General features: G+C 66.0%; 1 protein-coding gene across 1 annotated transcript in view; it reads left to right on the forward strand.

Annotated features, from left to right (window-relative positions):
• PCGF1 (polycomb group ring finger 1) overlaps positions 1-1,691 on the forward strand; it is a 3,456-nt gene extending 1,765 nt beyond the window's left edge. Inside the window, exons 4-9 of the mRNA XM_015623730.2 lie at positions 178-319; positions 409-517; positions 635-668; positions 811-897; positions 972-1,052; positions 1,534-1,691. Coding sequence (XP_015479216.1) covers positions 178-319; positions 409-517; positions 635-668; positions 811-897; positions 972-1,052; positions 1,534-1,581 — 501 coding nt within the window. The 3' untranslated portion in view covers positions 1,582-1,691. The remainder of the gene's footprint in view (positions 1-177; positions 320-408; positions 518-634; positions 669-810; positions 898-971; positions 1,053-1,533) is intronic.
• Positions 1,692-8,822: the final 7,131 nt, after the last annotated feature.

The raw sequence follows: 8,822 nt of genomic DNA on the forward strand, positions 1-8,822 counted from the left end.
GGGCTCAGGGGCCATGGTGGGCTCAGGGGCCATGGCCTGCAGCACAGTACGGGGGACATGAGGACATGGTGGATTCAGGGACAGGAATGGGGATATGGATGGGGAGAGAGAGAGGGATGGGGACAGGAACAGGGTCTGTGGTGGGTGCTTGGTGCAGTGGGAGCAGTGAAGGGAGGGAGGACAGCCAGGGACTGTCCTCAGGGGCAGATGTGCCCAGGTGTGTCCCTGAGTCATCTCTCCCTGGCAGGTGAGGAGAAGCGGATCCGGGAGTTCTACCAGTCCCGTGGCCTCGACCGGGTGACACAGCCCAGCGGTGACGGTGGGACAGGGGGGCACGGGGGGCAGCCAGCTGCGGTGCTGGGGGGTGTCAGGGGCACAGGGGGCTGACAGTGCCACCTGTGTCCCCAGACACAGTGGGAGGTGACCCTATGGGGCTCCCCTACAGCACCTTTGACCACTCGCGTGCCCACTATTTCCGCTACGACGAGCACGTCTCGCTCTGCCTGGAGAAGCTGAGGTGAGTCCAGGGGGGGCTGCAGCCCCTCGGTGTGGTGGGGAGGGGACACGGGGAACATTGGGCATGGCTCCCACCCCTGAGACCCTGGACACATGTCCCTTTCTCTTCCTGCCACAGCTCCAGCAAGGATAAGAGCAAGGCCGTGCTGCAGGTGAGTGGGGATCCCTGCAGTCCCCACCCCTGACCCCCAGCTCTCACCCTGACCCTGACAGGGGTGTGTAGGGTCCTGGGGGAGGGGGGTGTGGGGTCCCTGGAGGCCCCCACAGCCCCCCAACCCGCTCTGCCCCTTGCAGCAGAAATACGTGAGGTGCTCGGTGCGGGCGCAGATCCGACACCTGCGGAGGGTCCTGTGCCACCGGCTGGGGCTGTCCCTGCAGCACGTGAGTGGGGGTCCAGGGGGGTTCCCAGCCCCCAAGGGTGTCCAGTTCCCCCCTGATGCAGCCTCCCCGTGCAGGTGCAGATCCTGTTTGACAACGAGCCCCTCCCCGACCACATGACAATGAAGCAGCTCTGGCTGTCACGCTGGTTTGGCAAGGTGTGCATCCATCAGAAGGGATGGCAACCTCTGATTTTGGGGTTCACCCAGCCGGGGGGGTGGTGGGATGACCCTCTGGGGGTGGTTTGGGGCAGTGTGGGATTGGGGGATTGAGGATCTTTAGTCTGTGTGGTGATTTGGGGAGGTCCCTGGCCTCTGCATGCATCAAGCAATGGGGGGGTCCCCAAAGGGGTTGGCCAAGTTTGGGGTGCATCCCTAGGGGAGTCCCTAGGCTGGGATTGGGGGTTCCTGTGCCAGGGCACTTCCAGGCTGGGGTTTGGGGTCTCTGCCCCACAGGGATCTTGGGTTGAGGTTTGGGGTCATGGGCTGGGATGGGGGGGTCCCTATCTGGGGGCATTCCCTGGACTGAGGGTTGGATTCCTGCCCCGGGGGCGGTCCCTGGGCTGGGATATGGGATCTGTGCCCCAAGGGGGGTCCTTGGCTGGGATCCCTCCATCCCTGACCCCCCCTCACCCCACAGCCCGCGCCGCTCCTGCTGCACTACAGCATCAAGGACAAGAGGAGGTAGGGCTGGGGGGTGGGCACTGCCCCCCCAGTGCAGCCCTGCTCCCACCCCCCAACCCCCATAACTTATACCCCACTTTGAATTTATTTTTGGAATAAAATTGTGGAAAAGCCCATTGAGTCCCTGCTTTCCTTGGGGGTGGGCTGGAGGCTGCTGTGGGGGTCTCAGGACCTGGATCCCCTCTGTGCCAGCAGCTCCAGGAGCTGGGGGCTACATGTGAGGAGTCAGTGACCCCCAGATGGGCTGCACCCATGGGGGGCTGAGCCATGGGGAGCTTAGGGGTGCACTGTGGGGCTATGCAGCCCCTCCTGCCCGTTTCCCTCCGTGCTGGGGGGGTCTCACAGCCCCTCAGGGCCGTGCAGGAGCTCCCCACATCGAACCCGGCACGATCCCATCACAGCTGCCTGCTGCATGTCCAGCTCCTCCAGCCCACACGTAATGAGCCTTAATAAAGTCATCGGCCCTTTGATTGCCGGGAGAAGGGGGGAACCTCGCAGCCCCCACGCGGCCCTAATTAGTCCAGGACAATATTCCGCCATCTGGATCCGCCCGCGGCAGCCACGGGCACAGCTGCGGGCGGGGGGTTCCCGGGGCAGGGGTATCCCGGGGGTGGGGCTGGGAGCCGGGGCTGCGGCCCCCGTGCTGCGGGAGGAACAGGTGCCGGATCCCGGTGATCCCGGGAACGCGGCTCCGGAGGGGCCCTGGCTGCGGCACAGGGCTCAAAGCCTGACCCCGCTCCATCCCCTCCGGTACGGTGGTCGGGGATCACCCCTCCATCCTCGCCCCCCGAACGGGTGTCCCATCCTGGGCTGGGCATCCCACCGGCCTTGCGTGGGTGTGGTATCGGGTGCCCCGTGGTCCATCCTTCATCCCTGGCCCCGCACTGAGCCCCGCGCCGGGACCCCCGAGCCGGGACCCCCGCGCCGCCGCCGCCGCTGCCGGCGGATCCGGTTACGGCCCGGCCCGGCCCAGCTGTCGGCCATCGCTCACCGGGCGGGGGGCGGCCGGGCTCAAAGCCCCCACAAGGACCAAGGGAAACGCGGGGGCCGAGGGGCCATCCGGACACGGGGACCCCAAGTGGGGCTGGGATGGGTGGGCGGAATGAGGGTGGAGTGATGGGGTGCAGAATTAGGGTTCCAAGCGGAGAGGGAGGGGCGGGGTTGTGGAATGGGGGTTCCAAATAGGACTGGAGGGCTGGGGGGAGCAGGATGGGGGGGCTCGGTAGGGCTGGAGGGCTTGGGAGTCCTGAGCAGGGACAGAGGGTTCGGGTCACGGGATGGGTGTCCCAAAAAAAAGGCTGGAGGTGTGGGGAGCAGGATGGGTGTTCTGAACGGAGCCACAGGGATTGGGGTGCAAGACTGGGGTCCAAGGGTGAGGCTGCGGGATAGGGGTCCCAAACGGGATCAGAAGGTTGGGTGAGGGTCCTGAATGAGATGCAGAGCTGGAGGTGTGGGACAGGGATCCCTGCTGGCACCGGAGGGCTGTGGGTGCAGTATGGAAGTGCCAACCAGGGCTGGAGGAGTGGAGGTGCAGGATGGGGACCCCAAGCAGGGCTGCCTGTGGGGGAGGGGGCGTGTAGGTGGGTGAATGCACGGAGGGACAGACGGATGGACGGACGGACGGATGCCGGGGGTGTCGAGGCGGGGGCTGTCCCTGTGTCTGTCAGCAGCGGCTCTGGCAGCCAGTTACAGACGGCAGAGCAGGAAGCCCCCCGGAGCCCCCCACGCCCCCTCCCTTATCAGCGCCGGCCCCGGAGGAGCCTAATTCAAACCAACTGCGGGGCTGACGTTGGTAAATGAGCCCCCCGCCCACGGGGGCTGCCCCGGAGAAGGGAGGAGATGAGGGCTGGGGGATGCAGAGGGGCAGGGGCAGGTACTGGGGGGATGTTCCCGTATCCCCGAGGCTCTGTCAAGCTGAAGGCACTTTGATGTCCCCCTGCCCCGTCATGCTCCGAGGGGGCTAATGGCCCCCGGCTCCAGCCCGGCACGAGGGAAACCTGAGCCCCCATCCCCCTGTCCTTAACCTGGGGGGCTGTCGGGGGTCCCCAGCTCTGCCCAAGAGGATCTGGGCATGGCATGGACCCCCGTGACCAGGGGGACGGGACTCTTAAGAGCTCCTTGGCTATGTGGGACCCCCAGGGGTCCCGCTGGGGATGGTGGCACCCCCAGCCTGCAGGGTCCCAGGGCTCGGGGTGAGAGGTGAAGAGACCTATGGTGTCTCAGGGATGTGCCAAGGGATTGCAGGTGCAGTCCTGGGGGGGAGCTGTGAGAGGGAATCCTCAAGCCCCAGCCCTCCACAGCCCTGCAGCTCTCTGCCAGGCTGGGGGCAATGGGGGCACAGCATCGCCCCTCTCTCCAATGCCAGCGTCCCCAAGCACTGCATCCTCCTCCTCCACACCCCCCATCCCCGCCCCTCACTGGGGCCTATCCCCAGCCCCACAAAACCCCACAAAACCCACCAACCCCATGGATTCTCACTCTGGGGGTCCCGCTCACCCCCAGCCGCTGCCCTGACCTGGGGGTGGGCACAGGCGGTGGACCCCGGGCTGCTGAGCCCCCGGCTGTGCAGAACCCCCTCGGCTGCACCATCCTCGCCGTGCTCCGGCGGTACCGGCTCCGTGCAGCCGTGACAGAGACAGATGAGCCCCCGGCACATTCACACCCGGCTGAGGGGCCATGCCCGGTGTCCTGGAACGTGGTGGGCACTGGGTTGGGATGGGTGGGGACACGTGTGACACAGTATTGCCCCACAGCCTGACCTCTCAGCCCAGGGCACCCACCGGGCCCATGGCAGCACACAGCCACCCATTCATGTGGTTCCCATCCCATCCCATCCCATCCCATCCCATCGATCCCATCCCCAGCGGCACAGGAACGTGGCTGTCACGACAGGAATGAGCTGTCACGACGGGAATGAGCCATCGCACCAGCACGGGGATTTTCCCGAAACGAAGCGCCGGGATGAGGCTGATGAGAAAATCCAAATGCAATTTAATTCCTGTCACCGCCTGAGCGGCTCTAAATGACTCCGGGGGGTTCTGACGGGCCCACGCTGAGCTCCCCCCGCAATCCCGCCCCACACTGTGCCCTCCTCACCCCCGCTGCCCCCCCGGCCCCGCGTTTCCTGCCCGCTTCCTGAGGATGTGGGCACCGGCACTGGCACCGGGATGCCCGCCGGCGTGGGAAGGGGGGCAAGCAGGGGGGGCCACCTTCCTGCGGACAGAGGGGTCACGGCAGGGCCTGGGAAAGTGCCGCCCCCAACACCCCCAGCAGCCAACTGGAGGATCCCCAGGATTGCTCGGAGCAGCAGCGCTGGTGATGGGAGCACTTGTGGCACCGAGCCGTGGCACCCAGCCCTGCCACCGGCATTCCCGGACTGGTGACAGGACGAATGTCCCTAGCCAAAGGGGCACCGAGCACCGTCAGCCCCTCTTGGCACTGGTGCGAGGGGTGGTGAGGCCGTGGGAGCGGAGTCGAGGCACCTCTTCACATCTCCCGGTTTATTTTGGCCGCCGGAGTTTCCTCCAAGCCTTTGTCTGGTGGTTGCAGCCCCCCCTGGGCCCCCAGGTTTCCTGCGTGTCCGCAGGGGCGGGGGATGCGCCGTGGGACCACCGCCCCGGCACGCCCCACCGGGATCGGCGGGATGGGAATGAGAGGAGGAGGCTCCGGTGCCTGTGGTTCTGCCACGTGCACGGGTGGGATGTGGGATGGGACGTGGGATGTGGGATGTGGGACGTGGGATGTGGGATGAGGGATGGAGCTCACAGGGGTCACACACGTGGGGTACAGGTGGGCACAGAGGGCAGGTGTGGGGGCTCTTAGGGGGTGCCAGCCTGGTCCCCAGGTGAGGTTTGGGTGCTGCTGTCCTGACATGGAGGCTGGTGCCGTGGTGCCAGTGCCACGGTGTGGGTCCTGGTGCTGTGGGGTGGGTCCTGAAACCATGACATGTGTCCCAATGCCATGTGGGCCCCTGTACCGTGATGTTGGTCCTGGTACCATAAAGTGGGTGTCAGTGTCACAGTGTAGGTGTCAGTGCCGTGGTATGGGTGTCAGTGCCGTGGTGTGGGTGTCAGTGACACGGTGTGGGTGTCAGTGACACGGTGTGGGTGTCAGTGCCATGGTGTGGGTGCCAGTGCTGTGGTGTGGGTGTCAGTGCCACAGTGTGGTTGTCAGTGCCACAGTGTGGGTGTCAGTGCTGTGGTGTGGGTGTCAGTGCCACAGTGTGGGTGTCAGTGTCACAGTGTGGGTGCCAGTGCCACGGTGTGGGTGTCAGTGACACGGTGTGGGTGTCAGTGCCGTGGTGTGGGTGCCAGTACCATGGTGTAGGTGTCAGTGCCACAGTGTGGGTGTCAGTGCTGTGGTGTGGGTGTCAGTGTCATGGTGTGGGTGTCAGTGCCGTGGTATGGGTGTCAGTGGCACGGTGTGGGTGTCAGTGCCGTGGGTATGGGTGTCAGTGCCACGATGTGGGTGTCAGTGCCATGGTGTGGATGTCAGTGCTGTGGTGTGGGCGTCAGTGTCACAGTGTGGGTGTCAGTGGCACAGTGTGGGTGTCAGTGCCACAGTGTGGGTGCCAGTGTCACAGTGTGGGTGTCAGTGCCATGGTGTGGGTGTCAGTGGCATGGTGTGGGTGTCAGTGCTGTGGTGTGGGTGTCAGTGGCACGGTGTGGGTGTCAGTGCCATGGTGTGGGTGTTAGTGGCACGGTGTGGGTGCCAGTTGCCATGTGGGTGCCAGTGCCACCACAGGGGCCGCAGTGCCCTGTGTGCCCAGGACGGTGGCGTTCCCCATCCCACCATTGTTCCACCCTTTGAAGTTGGTGTTTCCTGGCGGATTTGTCCCAGCCCGTCTGCGCCGGTGCTTCCCAGCCATAAATCACCCGGCACAGGGGGTTTGACAACCGGGTACCCACGGCCACAGCCTGGCAAGGGGCTCCCCCCGAGCCCACCTTCACTTGGGACCTGCCAGGCCCGGGCAAGGACTCACTGGAGCCCGTGGTACCGCCAGGATGGGCATCACAGCGGTCCCTTCCCCACGGACCCCCATCCCCACTGACTCCCGATGGTATAACAGGACGTGGATAACTCCAGGGTTAGGATTTGGGGGAAATCACAGCGAGATTGGAGGTGACCACCACAGCCCAGCGGTTGTGCCAGGACTTAGGACGGTCCCTCCGCTCCTGTCTGGCTGCCCCCTGCGCCCTGAGGCTTCCGTCCGGGCCCAGCGCTGACGGCACTGCCGTTCCCTCCGCTATTCCCAGCATTTCCTGGGGTTTATTGTCTTCCCCTCCCTGTCCCACCTTCCTCGCAGGAAACCCTTCGTCCCACGGGGCCGGCGGCTCCGTTACCAGCAGGACGGCGCTGCCGGCCCCCTCTCCATGGGCAGGGACAGAGCCTGGGAGCTGTTCAAGCCCCCATACCCTGCCCAGACCCCAGCACGGGTCTGAGCACCCGTCAGGGCCGTGCCGGCATCGATGCCGGGGTCCCACGGCACAAAAGAGGCTGGGGATTGCCCCCAGAGCCCCTCTCCAACCGGGGGGGCTTGTTCTGTCACGGCTGTCGCCTAGCAGTCCCTTGATCCCTAAAACAATTGGGTGGGTTATTACAACGCCGCGTCTCCGGCTGCCGGATAATTGCATGTGATCCCGGCAGGGAGGGGACGTGCCACCATCATCCCGCGCCTCTGACGGCTACACCGGGCTCCCGCCGTGGGACAGGGGCTGGAGAGAAGTGGGAGAACCCAGAACGACAAGGGGGTGTTCTTGGGGGGTGAACCGGGGTCTGCTCCCTCCCCTCGTCTCATCCCCTCTCCATCCTCATTGCATCCAGATCCCCCACTGCATCCCCATCTCCACCTCATCCCATCTTCAATCCTCATCCATCCCCCCCCGCTCTTCCTACACCTCGCGGACCCCCACACCCCCCGGGGCCTCGGGCGGCAAATTCCAAAGGGCACCCGGGAAGATTAATGGCGGGGCCGGGGCCGGGGCTGGGCCGGCCGGTAACCGGATCGCCCCGCGGGAGCAGGAATGCGCCGCTGACCCCGCCGTGCCCGCCTCGCCGCGAGGGTCCCGCCACGCGGGGTCACCACGGGCTCAGCCACCACGGGCACCGCTAGCCCCCTCCCCAGCCAGGGACATCCCTCAGTCCCCAAACACGATGGAGCTCTGTCCCCGGAACCCCAAACCCAGAGACAATTCCTCGGCACGCAGGAACAGGCAGCGGCCCCGAGGTCTCTGTGACCATTCCGGGATGGATGTCCTGTGCCACATCCTGAGGATGCCATGTACCATCTCCTCTCCCCACAGCAAGATGGGCACCAGGGGTTCCATCTCCCTCTTCTCTCCCCAGCCTCAGGGGAGCAGAGCAGCCCCCCGGGATCGGGGACAGCCAGCGCTGCCGTGCCGTGCCATGGAGGCCGTGGGGACAGCGGGGGCCGTGGGGGCTGCAGGCGGCCGGCGCGGAGCAGCTGTCGGATCTAAAGTTACGGTGGCGGCTGGGGGCGGGGAGCGAGGCCCGGAGAGAGACGGGGTCCCCATGGGGGTGTCCCCCCTTGAGATCCCCCTATTGTCGCACCCCAAAGCTCCCGCGGGGCGCAGGGCTGGACCCCGCCAGGCGGGGAGGATGCGGGACAGACCGGGGCTAAGAATAGCGCTGGGGTGGGAGGAGGAGGAAGGATGGGGCTTCCTCTGCGACGCTTCTTCTTCCTCCTACCCGGCTCTGCCAGGCAGCACGTGTGACACGGGGAGGCTCCGAGTGCCACCTGCCCCCCCGCTGGACCCCCGCACCCCCATTGCCGGTGTGGCAGCCCGACAGTGTCCCCTGGAGCACCCACCGTGCCCGTACAAGTGCCACCCCCACCATTCCCTGTCGCTGTCACCCCCCCCAGCCGCTGTCAGGCCCCATCACCACTGTCAACCCCCGCCGCCGCCGCCGCGTTTCGTTGCACTTCACTTTTTAATTAACCTCGGGGCGCTGCCTCGCCAGGGTTAATGGCAGCGGTGACCCGCGCGGCCATCGATCCCCCGAGCCCTGTGCCGTGCTCGCAGCGACGGACGGGCCCCCTCGGGGTCCTGCGGGATGACAGGGGCGTGTGTCGTCCCCCCTCTTCAATCCTACGCATGGCAGAGTCCCGTAGGACCCCCGGGGTGCCCCCACTCTGCTGCCACCACTGTGGCGGTGCGGGGCTGCGGGCACACATGGCTCGAGGTGTCCCCAGACAGGTTTAGGGGTGGTCCCATAATGCCCCCC

The sequence above is a fragment of the Parus major genome, chromosome 4, assembly GCF_001522545.3.
Source record: "Parus major isolate Abel chromosome 4, Parus_major1.1, whole genome shotgun sequence".
NCBI lineage: Eukaryota > Metazoa > Chordata > Aves > Passeriformes > Paridae > Parus > Parus major.